General features: G+C 44.4%; 1 protein-coding gene and 1 non-coding gene across 2 annotated transcripts; both read left to right on the top strand.

Annotated features, from left to right (window-relative positions):
• The first annotated feature begins 1,244 nt into the window (after positions 1–1,244).
• LOC109404346 (small ribosomal subunit protein eS4) lies at positions 1,245–8,852 on the top strand. The gene is made up of 4 exons (XM_029879899.2): positions 1,245–1,332; positions 1,871–2,129; positions 8,095–8,192; positions 8,262–8,852. The coding sequence occupies exons 1-4, from the start codon at positions 1,330–1,332 to the stop codon at positions 8,688–8,690; spliced, it is 789 nt and encodes a 262-aa protein (XP_029735759.1). The 5' UTR covers positions 1,245–1,329; the 3' UTR covers positions 8,691–8,852.
• LOC115270847 (small nucleolar RNA SNORA16B/SNORA16A family) lies at positions 2,176–2,322 on the top strand. The gene has a single exon (XR_003899600.2). It is a non-coding gene; the product is annotated as a small nucleolar RNA SNORA16B/SNORA16A family (small nucleolar RNA).
• Positions 8,853–16,582: the final 7,730 nt, after the last annotated feature.

Raw genomic sequence — 16,582 nt, 5'->3', positions numbered from 1 at the left:
TAAATTTACATGGCAAAATCCTATCTTGAGTGTTTTATTTTAATTTTATTATTTTTATTATGGGGTAATTATTCGAGTCCACTGCATGCATTCGCTTACTCATTTATATAAAAATGGGTATGATGAGAAACGCCAAAATCTGAGTAACATTTACCCAGATTTTGCAGCTAACATCGATAACCCAGATTTGAGTAAAGGTGCCTTTACTCAGATTAGAGTAACTGCAGTTTTGCTCAGTCTGGGTCGCTTTGACACCAATCTGGGTAACTGAGGGTTAGCGTGCGCAGTATCTTTTGTCTGCATGCAGAATTTGCCATTCCCACCTTTTCCAACACATCTTGACTAACAACGGTCGACCGGTCGATCGATTCAAAATTTGAACATCACTGAACATCATTAGCAGCGACGCGTCCGAAAATGTATACACGCTTATCTGAAACTACCCATCGACTGGGTCGACTCTACCCGGATTATCATGTTATTCGTAGTTGTCAAAATCCGGGTAACCGTTGTCACATCAGAAGAGTAAGCTTCACCCTGATTTTGGGTAAACGAGTCTTGATGAAAATCTTAATACCCATTTTTGTCTATTGTGTGCTGCTGTCACAATCTGGGTAACCATCCGGGTAAATGGGACTTCAAAAAAATCTCAACGTCTGCGGCGTCCGGTAAAGAGGAGTAAAGCGGAGTGCAAAAAATCAGTCTTCGGAAGATCTCTGGGGAATTTTAGACGACGGAAGCTACAAACTATGGACTGGTAAGAGTTCTGGCGGTATCTTTTTCATAATGAAATGCTACATAGCTATCCTATTTTCAGGCAGCAACAGGGAAGTCGACATCTTTCCCGTCGGTCATCCGGAAACTCCTCCATTCATGATAATAATAACATTTCAAGTGGTTAAGTGTAAAATATGTGAAATAAATGCTTAAATTTACATGGCAAAATCCTATCTTGAGTGTTTTATTTTAATTTTATTATTTTTATTATGGGGTAATTATTCGAGTCCACTGCATGCATTCGCTTACTCATTTATATAAAAATGGGTATGATGAGAAACGCCAAAATCTGAGTAACATTTACCCAGATTTTGCAGCTAACATCGATAACCCAGATTTGAGTAAAGGTGCCTTTACTCAGATTAGAGTAACTGCAGTTTTGCTCAGTCTGGGTCGCTTTGACACCAATCTGGGTAACTGAGGGTTAGCGTGTACAGCGACGCTGCGATTTTTCACCGCTGCTGTCAAACGCTTGCCGGATCCACTGAACTCAATTTGACAACTTCCGGAGATCTGTCTTTCGTAGTTTTCTTTTCGCCCTAAACTATCAAGATGGTAAGTAACGTGTCGTGCAAATCGAGTCAATAAATTGATTAATTTCGGTGGAAACATGGCGAAAATAGTTAAATATTGTGCGTCAAAGTAAGTAGGAGAATGCGAGCGAACGATACATACGAAAATAATTGCAGTGAGTGAGTTATTCCATCGGTAAAAGTTGGAAATTGTTGGCGCATGCAGTGAGTTGTTGATATGTTTTGGGAAGCGGCTATCCGGTCGTGGCGGTGACGGGAATTCTGAAGATGCGGAAAATGCCGAAGTCCCGGAATAATATTTTAGTGCAAATGGAAGACCGAACGAATTTTGGAAATCTTCAGTTACTTGAATTTCGGCGAAATGTATCGTTTATAGTGAGATTGTTGATATTATGATCAGGTTAGATAGTTGAATATTTTAGCTTGGTAATTTTGTTCCGGTAGAAGCAGTAAGGTTGTGATTTTTAGCGGAAGTTCATCAATTTATTGCTCGATTTATTTTCGAAAGAAAATATCACCCGGTAATATTGCTATAATAATAAACCAATTTTCTATTTTAGGCTCGCGGACCGAAGAAACATTTGAAGCGTTTGAACGCCCCGAGAGGATGGATGTTGGACAAGACCGGGGGTACCTTTGCCCCGCGTCCATCCACCGGCCCACACAAGCTGCGTGAGTCGTTGCCGCTGGTGATTTTCCTGCGCAACCGTCTGAAGTACGCCCTGACCAACACCGAGGTCACCAAGATCGTGATGCAGCGTCACATCAAGATCGACGGCAAGGTCCGCACTGACCCGAACTACCCCGCCGGATTCATGGGTGAGTTTTCTATGTGATTCGCAAATTATATTGAGTTCTAACCCACTTCAGGCCATATCGAAGCAGGACAAAGGCCATTTCTTATGCCTGTTGTCCTGTCAATAATTGGCCCAGAGTAAACGCTCCGTCGACGGTCATTGGAAGCCTTGACATCCGTGTGGTTTACCAATAACATATTTGGCGGTGTACAATAATCTCGTATTTTGTATCATAGGGAATCGCGCTACTTCGGCGGTGGCTTCTATATTCGTCTGTTTTCCACTATAACTCAGTCAAAGTTGAACCAATTGACACAATTTTTGGAATGCAGTGAGATAGGTATAGTATCTACCCGTGTACAACATTTCAAGTCAATTGGTTCAAAATTGACTGAGTTATAGTGGAAAACAGACGAATATAGAAGCCACCGCCCAAGTAGCGCGATACCCTACCTACGTAACAGTTAAACCTGTATTCGTTGGTTTAGATACACAATTTCAAACGTTTTTAGCTTTGTGTAAATTAACTGCACGGCTGATACTCGCGATTCCGTTATTGAACAAAACTAGTGAAGTGCACAACAAATCAATTGAAAGGATAGGTAGTGGAAATGATCACCAGCATTCCTCTTAACCTTCCGTAACTCGCGCGGTTGCCCACCACTGTCTAATGCTAATGCTGAACACGAAAAGCGAGATTATTTCAACGTGTTGTACTAAATACAACAGCGCGATCGCTCGAGGGTTAACAGGCTTTGTTTATAAACGACGCCTTCCTTGTCTTTGTGGTCAGTTTGAAAATCTCAAAGAACATTAGCAGGCAACCTTTGCTTAATTGTTTGTATGTAGATAGTGTTTATTGTTCTGTCTCACAGATAAACAGTTTTTTAGTAGAGAAGATGTGTTAGGATTTACTGTGATAAGTGATTAACCCATGGTACGTTGTTATTTACGGTACTTGCGATGCTATATCGAAAAGAAATTGATGCTAAGATACTCCTAAATTCGAAGGATTCCTCAATAGGTCTCAGTTTGTTGAACGAGACACGCGACTGTGTATTGTACGTCAAATTCAGAAAGGCAATCCTTCTGAAATAAACACACCTTGTAGATGTGGCAAGGCTTTTCAACTAGCATGAGAAAATTCTTCCTCATCTCATATCTTCAAAAGATTCTGGTAGATTTTTTGTTGCAACTGCTCGCTTCGCCGGGAACCCGTTTTTTCCAGCAGCCTTGGTTTTTCTTATCCTTAGAGCCTGCTTAAACTTATCCAGTATTGATGGTTTCATTACTTGACCGTCATCAACTCTGTCAATCCTACAGGCACTAGGCTTGTGTCGCACATCATTGACAGTTGCATAAAATCTCCGCATAAGGCTATCTGACGTTCGTTCACCCTTCTCCTTCTGGCTCACGAGGAGCATTGGATTGTTTTCCTACGGAAACGTTTCCGTATGAACATATTGAACAAAATGAATCTCTATCTTCTGCTGCTGCTTGAGAGACATGTTAGATATTACGAATCGTAGCAACCTATGAAATAATATGTACTTGTCATTAGCATGAAATAAATTAGTCTTTAGTAAACCGTCAATCAGTTCAGTCGAACTTCCCTACACCTCCGAATACCCAATAGGTTGTGGGCCCGAAGCAAGCGAAACGTGGAAGTTTCTGGAAGCCCCATGGAAGGAAGCAAGGTATCGATCGTGAAGCTGAATAATTCCAACTACTCGGTGTGGAAATTCAAGGCGGAAATGCTGCTGACTCGAGAGGACATGTGGAAGTACATCGAGGATGAAGCCCCGGAGCCCCTGACGGACGCCTGGAAGGGAGGTGACCGCAAAGCAAGAGCGACGATTGCGCTGCTGGTGGAGGACCAGCAACACCCCCTGATTCGTGATACGAAGACGGCCAAGGAAGCATGGGAAAACATCCAGAAGCACCACCAGAAGACGTCCCTCTGCTCGAAGGTTGCTGTCCTGAAGAGAATCTGCAACAAAACGTACAAGGACGGGGACGACATGCAGAACCATTTGTTCGAGCTGGAAGAGCTGTTTGGTAAGCTGTCGTGCGCTGGACTGGACCTGGGTGAGCCGCTGATGGTTGCACTGGTGCTGAGGAGCCTGCCCGATTCCTTCGATACGCTGACAACGGCCCTCGAGAGCCGTTCCGACGACGAGCTGAAACTGGAGCTGGTCAAAAGCAAGCTGCTGGACGAAACGGCGAAACGGAACCACGGATCGGTGGATTCAGCGTTGAAGGCCAATTTTTCGAAGAAGAAGAAGACGATTGTGTGCCATTTTTGCCAGAAAATTGGCCACAAGCAGAAGGAGTGCAAATTGTACGCCAAGGAGACGGAATCGGAGAAAGGTCGTTCGCCGAAAGCAAAAACTGCACGCAGTGAAGACGCGGTAACGTTCGCCCTGATGGCAGGAGGACAAGCGGATTCAGGTGAGTGGATTGTGGACTCGGGGGCATCCCGGCACATGTGCGGCGAGCGAGGATTTTTCGAGGATCTCAACGAAAGCCCCGTAAAATCTGTCAGCCTGGCAGATGGAAAAATTGCGAAGGAGGATGGCGTCGGCGCAGGGCGGTTGTTGTGTTACCATGACGACGGAAAAACAACCACCGTTACCCTAGGCAACGTGCTCTACGTACCAAGCTTGGAAATCAATCTCCTCTCTGTACCCAAGCTCGTTGAGAGAGGCGCCGCAGTGACGTTCGATGAGGTAGGATGCCGGATTCTCGTCGGTGGCCAACTAGCAGCGGCCGCGGTCAAAACCGGTGGACTCTACAAGGTGAGGACAACGAAAGAAGTGACGATGGCTGCGAAGGATCACCACAACGTGGACTACCAACACGTGTGGCATCGGCGATTTGGGCATCGCGATCCCAATGCGCTCGAAGACATGGTTAACAAGAACCTGGTGAATGGACTGAAGCTGTACGATTGCGGAGTGCGAGAGGGATGCGACTGCTGCCAGAAAGCGAAAATGAGTCGGAAACCGTTTCCGAAATCGGTGGAGAGGAAATCCACTGCTGTGCTCGACCTCGTGCACACCGACGTTTGCGGCCCTGTGGAAAACGTGTCGGTGTCAGGGTGCCGATATTTCATGACCGTCATCGACGACTACAGTAGGTTTTGCGTCCTGTACCTGCTGCGAAAGAAGGAAGAAGTCCCGGACAAGATAATGGAGTACGTGGCCATGATGAAGACCCAATTCGGCCGGCCGCCGAAAGTCATCAGAAGCGATCAAGGCGGCGAATACACCGGAAGTGCGCTGAGAAAGTTCTACAGGCAAGAAGGGATTCGGGCGCAATTCACCGCAAGCTACTCTCCGCAGCAGAATGGCGTCGCCGAGAGGAAGAACCGGTATCTGGTCGAGATGAGCCGGTGCATGCTGTTCGATGCCAAACTTCCAGAGTGCTACTGGGCTGAGGCGGTAAGTACTGCCGTTTATTTGCAGAACATTTTGCCTTCGAAGTCGATTCCAACAACTCCGTTCGAGCACTGGCATGGAAGGAAGCCGGATGTGACGCACCTGAAGGTCTTCGGAAGTGCGGCGCACGTCCACGTCCCCAAGCAGAAGAGGAAGAAGCTGAGCCCGACGTCGACGAAGCTAACGTTCGTTGGGTACTCGCCGGACCACAAAGCATACCGCTTCTTGGACCGATCAACTCGACAAGTGGTCATCAGTCGTGACGCAAATTTCGTTGAGGAGGAGCGCCTTGAACAGCCCGACAGCGTCAGGGGGCATCAGGAAGCGGAAAATGCCGTTGATTTCGAGCTTGGATCAAGGCCAGTTGAAGTCGAGGCTACGCCGGCGGTCAATCAAGAACCGTTGGATGATTTGGACAGCGATAATGATCACCTGGACGACGAAAATGGCGGTTACGACACTGCAGACGATTCGATGCTGGATGAAGGCGCTGCGTTTCCCCGGAGATCGATCCGTCAAACCAAGGGTATGCCTCCAGTGCGGTACCGCGAGACGATTGGCATGGTTTCGCATTCGGATGCTGAACCACGAAGCTACAAAGAAGCAATGGCCAGTCCGGAAAGTGTATTCTGGAAGACAGCGATGGACGAGGAATTCCGTTCCCTAATGGAAAACGATACGTGGGAGGTCATCACGTTGCCAGCCGGCCGCAAGAAGGTTGGTTGCAAGTGGGTGTACAAGCGCAAGGAGGATCAAACCGGCAACGTCGTGCGGTACAAAGCCAGATTAGTCGCCCAAGGCTTTTCCCAAAAATTCGGATGCGACTATGACGAGGTCTTCGCCCCGGTGGCCAGGCAGGTCACCTTACGTTCGCTGCTAACGGTGGCGGCTGAGAGGAATCTACTCGTCAAGCATGTGGACATCAAGACTGCCTACTTGTATGGTAAGTTGAATGAAGAGGTCTTCATGAAACAGCCTCCTGGGTACGAGACCGGTAACCCCGCCGGTGTGTGTCGCCTCAAGCGGAGTCTGTATGGGCTCAAACAAGCGGCACGGGTCTGGAACAAAACGATCGACGATGTGTTCAAGCAAGCTGGATTCGTGCAGTCATCAGCCGATGTGTGTCTCTACGTCCGGACGAGGAATGGAGAACAATCGTTCGTCCTGATCTATGTGGACGATATTCTGGTGGCCTGCAACTGCGAGGACGAGTTTGAAGAGATAGTTGCCCACCTGCGGAAATGCTTCAAATTGACCGTGATGGGTGACATCAAGCACTTCGTCGGGATCCAGGTCATCAAACAGCGTGATGGGTACTACATCAATCAGCAAGCGTACATCACGAAGCTTGCAGCGAGGTTTGGCCAATCGGATGCGAAAGGCTCGAAGATTCCGATGGACCCCGGTTACCAGCAAAAGGAGGAGGATTCAGCTGTACTACCGAACGGCGACCAGTACCAAAGCCTGGTGGGTGGTTTGCTGTACATTGCAGTGAATTCACGGCCGGATGTCTCGATCAGCGCTTCATTTCTCGGACGATCAGTCAGTCAGCCCCGGGTTAGGGACTGGACAGAAGCAAAACGGGTGCTAAGGTACCTCTACAACACTCGGAATTTCCATCTGAAGCTAGGAGCGGCAGATAGCGGCCTGGAAGTTTACTGCGACGCCGACTGGGCTGGTGACACCAGCGACCGGAAATCAACTTCTGGTTTCCTTATCTTTCTCGGCGGAGGAATCGTAAGTTGGGCCTCCAGGAAACAATCGTGTGTGGCTCTGTCGTCTACCGAATCAGAGTTCATCGCTCTGGCAGAGGCGTGTCAAGAGCTTCAATGGCTGCGAAAGTTGCTCAACGACCTGGGCAAAAGCGTGGATCTTCCGATCCGCATACGTGAGGATAACCAAAGCTGCATTCGGCAGGTGGAGAACGAGAAGGTGGATCAGCGGTCGAAGCATGTCGACACGAAATACTGCTTCATCAAGGACCTGAAAAGAAAGAATATCATCAGTTTGCTGTATTGCCCAACTGAGCAGATGTTGGCAGACATGATGACCAAACCACTAACGAGCGTCAAACTCGGAAAGCTACGTGAAGCTGCAGGAATTGTCGCTATCGATGTCGAGGAGGAGTGTTAGATATTACGAATCGTAGCAACCTATGAAATAATATGTACTTGTCATTAGCATGAAATAAATTAGTCTTTAGTAAACCGTCAATCAGTTCAGTCGAACTTCCCTACACCTCCGAATACCCAATAAGACAAACCCATGTTTCGTCGATATTTGAATCGGGTTTTCAGTAAATCACTTCCACTTGCTATATTACGTCCCAGATCTGGCACAAATTTCCCAAATAGAGGAGAACATGCCTCTGCAGCCGACCTACTGATGTCCCAAGTCTTGGCGCATTTTTCCATGATGTAACGCTAAAACATGTAGATGCGCCTTAAATCCCTAGCAAATAAGGCACGTCAACATATGATCGGGATATTATGACCCTCAGGTATTGTTCATTCATAAATTGTGCATTTTTTATTTCATTCATTCCAGATGTTATCACCATCGAGAAGACAAACGAGAACTTCCGTTTGATCTACGACGTCAAGGGTCGTTTCACCGTTCACCGTATCACCCCGGAGGAAGCCAAGGTTTGTATGATTAAAATACTTTCCCATGTTTCATATCCTTATATTTTGTTTCTTCTGTCATCTCCACAGTACAAGCTCCTCAAGGTGAAGCGCGTCCAGATCGGCCCAAAGAAGGTGCCGTTCATCTTGACCCACGACGGTCGCACCATCCGCTACCCGGACCCGATCATCCACCAGAATGATTCGATCCAGTACGATATCGCCACCGGTAAGGTGATGGATGTGCTCAAGTTCGAACCAGGAAACCTGTGCATGATCACCGGCGGAAGGAATTTGGGTCGTTGCGGAACTGTGATCCAGCGTGAGAAGCACCCGGGATCGTTCGAAATCGTGCACGTCAAGGACGCCACCGGACACGTATTCGCCACCCGTCTGACCAACGTTTTCATCATCGGCAAGGCCACCAAGGCTTTCATCTCGCTGCCAAAGGGCAAGGGTGTCAAGCTGTCCATCGCCGAGGAACGCGACAAGCGATTGGCCAGCAAGGCTGCTCACTAAGCCATGCTGCTGCATAACTAGAGAATAGATGGGAGACGAGCTGTTAGTAGGCGGAGAATCGCTTACTCGAACAGTGGGAAAGAAAATGCTTTCAGAGGGTACATTCGAAAGTCAACACCTGTATTCAAATGCTGAAAATACAAAAATTCCGTAAAATTTAAAGGTAACTATTGTCCCATAACATTTTACGATGACAAACCCCACTGTTTGCCTTTCTTGATACATTGCAGTTAATTTTACTTTAGTGCCAAGCGTATAATAGATTGGTCTTCATCAATCGCACTCAACCAGTGCGTTCGGGCCCATCAACCTATAAGCCGAAGCCTGTTGTATTTTTAGTGTTCCTCAATCTTCACTTCCTTGTACACTTGGTTCAGCTCGTATTTCATGTATCTTTCTTTACCACAGAATTCAGGCCGAACATTTCAATAGGTCCTATCTGCATTTGAGAGGCTCTCTTTATTCACTTTTTCAATTATTGCAATGTAATGGTAAACTTTTCCACTACTTTTGCAGTACAAATCAAAAGACGATTGATTTGACCATCGTTCTATGCAAGGAGATAATCTTAATTCAAACGAAAAGCTGAGATATTAACGAAAGAGAGGGAAACCAAAGAGAGCCTCTCTTCTGCAGATAGGACCTTTAGACATGTTTGGCCTGAATTGTAAACGTTGATCAAACATTATCGCCGTTAATAAAGAGTTTCGTAATTCGTTACCTTACCTAATACTAACGGTTAATGAATCTCAATCAATTTTTCAAGATGAAGGTGAAGGTCACCAGCGTTCAATTTCGCATTTTCAGCACAAGTCTGAGAATCCGCATTGGTCTTTAAATGCTACTCGTCTTTCAATGCGAGTGAGCAATCAACGAGTAGCATTCCCAAATCAATTTTTTCAGGGTCTCAAGATTTGTACTCGAGAAAATTTGTGTAGAATGAAAAACGATGATGAATCTCCAGATTTGTGCTTATGAAAAATCGAGTAGAATGAAAAGTGGCCTTTGTACTCTGACAACCTCGTTCTTAAGGTGAAGATGTAACGAAGCCACACCCCGAATTTTCATGAGCACAAATCTGAAGAACCAAATGACGATCTATGCTGAAAAGTTGATCGATTGGTCATCCTCAGCGAGTAACCAACCTTCTTCGCTTTATCCATTCCAATAATTTTACGTTGAAACCTAAATGTTATTTTCTATCGTTTTTTGTTAATCTTCAAGAGATCTAAGACATAAAAGAAAAATAATATTTACATCAGCCTTATTAACCCGGGAGCGGTCGCGTCGTGTACTGAGTACACGCACCATGAAAAATGCACGCATGTGGTACACAGCGTGAGCGCGGCGTCACTGCAGGTAGTCAACGACGCGACTGCTCGAGGGTTAACATAAAATGAATGGAATCGTTGACGTTGAATTTGCACTCGGCGTTATCAGCGTCAATCACCGCACGATATGTACCTCTTCAAGAATTTAGTCGAAGGCAAAAAAATCCAGCCGAAATTGTTTTGTTTGCTATTTTGAAAAAAGGTGCAAAGTATCATTCAGCGGCGTCGGTGGTATAGTGATAAGCGTGGTTACCTCTCATCCCAGTCGGTCTAGGTTCGTTCAATCCTAGTCGACGCCGTTTGTATTCTAAGACAAAATGTGGTGATGGGTGTGATATGTAGGATATGCCCCCCCACTTATATGAAAAACATAAAACTCAAACTGTTTCGGCCGTAAAACGCGCGAAGGGATGCGTACCGTGCCGATACTGTCTGAGGTGAAACTTGATCAACAGAAGAAACCTCTTCTTGTAAAATATTGTTTTCCTCACTAAGCCTCAGACCGATTGCTCTAATGGTTTGAGAGCGTAAGGTTTACTGAGGGAGTTTTGGATTGAATATTTTACAAGTTCCAAGTGAACTTGTTGGGTGAGATTCCAAAAACCTAAGCGCTGGTTACTTGCAGCAGAAGTCCTGGCACCTTTAGAGAGTTTGGTAACTACCTTGAACAAGGGTCGTCTTGACGAGGATCAAAGGGACGGATAACTTTCTGAATGAAACACTAAATTTCAACTGACCTCTCTTCATCTATTTCAAACATCCTTATATACTAAGCCTATGTCTAAAAGAATGACGTATTATCATATTATTTGCATTTCTCTATCATGTGCGGTACCTGCGTTTGCCCGTTGCAGTAGGGTCAAGATTAGGGCCCTATCTTTATCAGTTGTTATTTTTTGTCTGTCCTTTTCGTCTACTTCTACAGAGGCGACAGTCTCTTGTAATGACTAATCCTACAATGTTGAGGTGATAGATAGACTGATAATTGCGTCGGGTAGACCCGTCTGCGTCATCAATGAAAAATCTTGAAAAATTAATTTTAATTATATTGCGTTTGTAACACAAACAATATCAAGTTTTACCTCCTGAATCATTAGCTTTGGACTCCCAGAGCCAGAAGCTACGTTCACGTTTTAAGCAAAATCAATTAAGGCACTTGACGAGATTAAAATGTGTATGTATGGGAAAACTTGGCCAAATGCATGAATACTCAGTTTTTGATTTTTGCTTTCCCGACAGGTGGCGCTGTAAGCGTCCAATTAATAAAAACATTTAGTATTCTTTCAGGTAACAACTTTGTCGAAGACCGCAAAGTGACCCGACCTCTGTGAAAAAAGTAATACCCTAGGCAAGCAAAGTGATGGATTGCATTTGGATTTCATTATTGATATTATTCCTTCCATACATTGAAAAAAACATCAAAAAATGTTTCACCTTACTTTGCCTAGGCCTATAATTATTTTAACAGATTTTTAACTGGGACAAAACCTGCTTCTTAACTTCAGTTCAGTAACAAATTTTGAAAACGACGTGGTGTAGCATTGATTATACGTCATTTTCAAAATTTGTTACTGAGTTGTTCTATGAATACTTCCACAGTTACACATTAGCATTCCTAATGCATCACGTTCCTAATGCACTCGCTGACGTACATTGAAAAAAGTTTCCATATTATTTCCCTCTGATTTTCACATGGATTGTGTCAATATGCGTTCCCATTTTTTTTATTTACAGCTCTATTGACCACTAGGGCACTGCGTGAGCGATTCCAATTGGAAGCTGCACTTACATTTTGTACAGCGCCTAAATGTATTCTATTCTAATTCTACTATATCGAACTTGCGCTTGCCGTTGCGCTGCTTTCACTTTCTACCTTTCATGGTAGAATTATGAGCACGAGGTTGTTGATGTGTGGCTGTTGGTTGTTCCTGTTTCCAGTCCGATTTGGGGTTCATTATGGGTTGCCATTCGCCGATGTCCAAGTATCCGGGTCCATTTGAGCCATGGGCTCAGAAGAGGGTCAGTGTCAGCAGCTCTCAGGGAGAAAGAGCAACTGACGAAAGTACCGGGGCTGGGATCGAACCCATGACCATCTGCTTATGAAGCAAACGTGTGACCAATTGCACCGCGGGCCCCTGCAATGCGTTCCCATTAAATCATATTGGAATATCCAAAGATTTTGTGAAGTTATGTGATTTTCCAATAGCAACTATAGTTTTGTCAAAAAGCTCGTCAAAAAGTGATCATACACTGAAAAAATAAATCACATATCACATGGAAAATTTCCATTAGTTTGGCTATATAGCTGTTATTGGATTTTCCGATGAAAATTTCTTTGGAAATTTCACATGAAATCGATACGGTATATGGAAAACATTAGGAAATCACATAACTTCCATTGGAAAATCACATAACTTCGCAAAATCTATGTGATATTCCCATATAATTCAATGGATACGCGTATGGAAACAGTCCATGTGAAAATCAGATGAAAACAATGTGAAAACTTTTTTCAGTGTAGGATCAGAGCTCTAACGCGGGACATTATTAATTTGGAAAAATGCATAGTAAGATGAAATTTTCTCTGTGATAAAATCATGAACTCGCACACATAGTTTTTATTATTTTATTTATTTTCGTTTACCAAAAAGTAGGTAGGGTATTGTACCATTTGGGCAGGTGTACATATTTTGGGCACTTACCGCTATAACTAAGTCAATTTGGTGGGGCTGGCTCACCGACACTTCCGGTCCGCTTTAGTGCTTTATGCATCATTGTGGCCAGGTGTTGCACTAGTTTTTCCAACTGTATTGTAAAGCATGAGCGTTGATCCTTGGCATTCTTGTGTAAATTGGGGTAGGTACTCGAAATGTTGATCGATCACCGATTATTGCTGGCAGATGCAGTGGAAAGTTTGTCTTAATACATACGTATCAATCGTCTCTGACAAACGAGAAAAACTGACTTCACTGATTACCTGTCTCTGAGCCAAATTTGGTATAGAGTCTTCAGTCTCCGATTAATCGCTTCATGTTTGAAGGAGGTTTTTAATCCAATGGGTTACATAGCCGCTATCCGAATGAAGAGAGTAATGTTCCGCGTAATATATCACAAATCAAAAGAGGTGCGGTACATTACGTGGAGCGGATATACTGAATTGGGTACCAGACCAAGTCCCTGCTGGGTGGCGCTAAATATTGTCGCGCTTATCTTTTATTAGAGTCCTACGGCGGTCGTACGCTCGCAAGGCATACCGCCGCATGACAGTCGCAAGGCAAAACAAAAGAAAAAGTGTTCCCGCCAAAAACAAAAGCACGTGGGTTGCGCAAAGTGACAGATGTTTTTGAATGTAGTTGTGACTAACGGCAAGAGTAAATCAGTGGAATGAGTGTTCTTGCTGTCAAACCCCATATAGTGGAATTATATACTTTTAAATCTGGTGACGCTGTTATGATTAGTGACTGTCGAAACTATTGTCGAAACAGCACTATTTTTGTCATTGTCCAACCAAAATCATAAGCGGCGTCCACTTACACTAAGCGCATAACTATGTTAGGTCAAGATTAGGATGAAATCATTGGTAAAATATAATAACACTTTTTAGTTTGTGTAGTTAGTTGAACAGATCTTCACCGTACGGCAAATCCTCCAGAAATGCCGTGAATACCAGGTCCCAACGCATCACCTGTTCATCGACTTCAAAGCGGCATACGACAGTATCGACCGCACAGAGCTATGGAAAATTATGGACGAGAACAGCTTTCCCGGGAAGCTGACTAGACTGATAAGAGCAACGATGGACGGTGTGCAGAACAGCGTAAGGATTTCGGGTGAACTATCCAGTTCATTTGAATCTCGACGGGGACTACGACAAGGTGATGGACTTTCCTGCCTACTATTCAACATCGCCCTGGAAGGTGTTATGCGACGAGCCGGGCTCAACAGCCGGGGTACGATCTTCACGAAATCCAGCCAATTTGTATGTTTTGCGGATGACATGGATATTATTGCTAGGACATTTGGAACGGTGGCAGAACAGTACACCCGCCTGAAACGTGAAGCAGCAAAGGTCGGACTGGTGGTGAATGCGGCTAAGACAAAGTACATGCTGGTAGGTGGGACTGAGCGAGAGAGGACAAGCCTTGGCAGCAATGTTACGATAGACGGGGATACTTTCGAGGTGGTAGAAGAATTCGTCTACCTCGGTTCCTTGCTAACGGCTGACAATAACGTGAGCCGTGAAATACGAAGGCGCATCATCAGTGGAAGTCGTGCCTACTATGGGCTCCAGAAGAAACTGCGGTCAAAAAAGATTCACCCCCGCACCAAATGTACCATGTACAAGACGTTAATAAGACCGGTGGTTCTCTACGGGCACGAGACGTGGACGATGCTCGAGGAGGACATGCAAGCACTCGGAGTTTTCGAGCGACGGGTGCTAAGGACGATCTTCGGCGGCGTGCTGGAGAACGGTGTGTGGCGGAGAAGGATGAACCACGAGCTCGCTGCACTTTATGGCGAACCCAGCATCCAGAAGGTAGCCAAAGCCGGAAGGATACGGTGGGCAGGGCATGTTGCAAGAATGCCGGACAACAACCCTGCAAAGTTGGTGTTTGCTAACCATCCGGTTGGTACAAGAAGGCGTGGAGCGCAGAGAGCACGATGGGCGGACCAGGTGGAGCGTGATCTGGCGAGTATTGGGCGTGACCGAGGATGGAGAGCTGCAGCTGCAAATCGAGTATTATGGCGGCAAATTGTTGATTCAGTATTATCATGAATTTGATGTGAACTAAATAAATGAATGAAATGAAGTTAGTTGAACTAGAGTTAACTTTTTATTGAGACATTTTCTGTAGGTTTATTCTGAATTAGAATACATTAGCTGTCTTTTAACTGAATTATTTTATAACAGTAAACAACATTATTCCTTCTTGATAAAAGATGTATGGACATAGAGTTGCCAAACTATACATCTGATCAGATATTTTTCCGGTATTAAATTTGGGGTAGAGAGTTAAACACCTACGGAAAATAGTTTTTCAATTTCAGACAAACATCACATGAACACAGCTACCAATGTACCAAACCTTCTCTACTGTCTTCTCATTTCGCCGCTTCCTATCCTCAATTGAACTTATCTGACACTAGTTAGGACTGTCTGTGGGAGATCCGGGTTTCTAATTCTGGTTAGGACTTGTTAAAACGGGATGCCTGATATGTACTGCGGACAAATGGGCTGGAAGTACTGAGCAATCACAATTACTGTCGTACTAATCATATTAAATGCATGCTTTTCTACTTACATCCCGAACGTTGCCAACCGACAAAGAGGACATGACGAAAAAACGCGAAATGGCCCTAACAAAAACTAGAAAGGCGATGAAAATGGTCACCGATGCAACGATATGGAAACAAAATAGATGAGAAATTATCGATCAAATCATAATCTATGAACTTATCGCTAATGTTCTTTATCATTCTTTCTTTTTCTCGTTTCAGCAACAAAATCGAAATCTCTCTATCTCTTCATTTTCTACCTCTTCCCATCCTATTCCCACATCTTCCTATATCCTCTACACGGAAAAACGAAAGTACCCAAAAGTGAGTTCATTCCACCCAACTTCGAGGTTGCGTGCGGGAAGCCAATTTTGAGTTGCTGGAGTCGATGTTTAGGTAGGTAGTTTGCATTTAGGCGTATACGGCCAAAGTACCTAAAGTCAAGGTTCTCTTTACTCAACCGTCAGTTAAAATTACTCAACTTTCGGTACTGTGCCACTTACTCAATTTTGGCTTCCCGCATCGAACTCTCAAAGTTGGGTTGTTTTGCTTTTCACTCTCTGACAACAATAAAGAGAGCGAATGAAACAGGATGCAAAAAAGAACTCAAAAGTGAGTTTAAAAATACTCAAATTTGGGTTCTCTTGTTTTTCAGTGTACCCCATCTATTTAATGTATCTGACACTTGTTGGGACTGGTAACGCCAGCGCCTGCCTGTGGAAGATCCCGGTGTGCTAATTCGGTGTAGGACATGTTAACGGGGGAGGCTTAGTACACTGAACGAAAACCCCCGCCGTACAAAGAATGATTTGTCATTCGATGCGACACAAATCCAAAGAATCTCAATATTGAATGATTACACAGCAGAATGATTAAACTGCGTCCATCTGAACGAAAATCATCCTGTTATGAAAATATAATTGACACAATTAATAAATGATTTTTCGTTTAGGGTTTGTTGTGATTGACAATCATTGCAAAACCATCTGAAAATATTTCCCTCTGCTCTCCATACTGAAAATCATCCAATTTCACTCCTACATCTGTCATTCGTTGAAACTAGTGCTGTGGAGTTGCAGTTAGTCCGAGATTTTTGGTTTCCGGATGGTTTCTTTTTAATAATCCTGAAACAATATTCTATTAACAACAATTAAACATCTCAAGAGGTAAGCAATAATTGTAGGATTCTTTTTGCATTATAGGATTCCTTTAACAATCGATAACTTGTTTCCAGAATCTCGTAGTCCTGATAGAGGCCCTGACATCCCGTGATCGCAACGGATC

The sequence above is a fragment of the Aedes albopictus genome, chromosome 2, assembly GCF_035046485.1.
Source record: "Aedes albopictus strain Foshan chromosome 2, AalbF5, whole genome shotgun sequence".
Lineage (NCBI taxonomy): Eukaryota > Metazoa > Arthropoda > Insecta > Diptera > Culicidae > Aedes > Aedes albopictus.
The sequence above is the reverse complement of the archived record's forward strand: the minus strand, read 5'-3'. Positions and strand labels throughout refer to the sequence as shown.

Excerpts from the sequence above, each read along its gene's own strand:
- LOC109404346 (XM_029879899.2), top strand. Across the intron at positions 2,130-8,094 it reads CTACCCCGCCGGATTCATGG|ATGTTATCACCATCGAGAAG; the intron begins GTGAGTTTTCTA and ends CATTCATTCCAG. Across the intron at positions 8,193-8,261 it reads TCACCCCGGAGGAAGCCAAG|TACAAGCTCCTCAAGGTGAA; the intron begins GTTTGTATGATT and ends TCATCTCCACAG.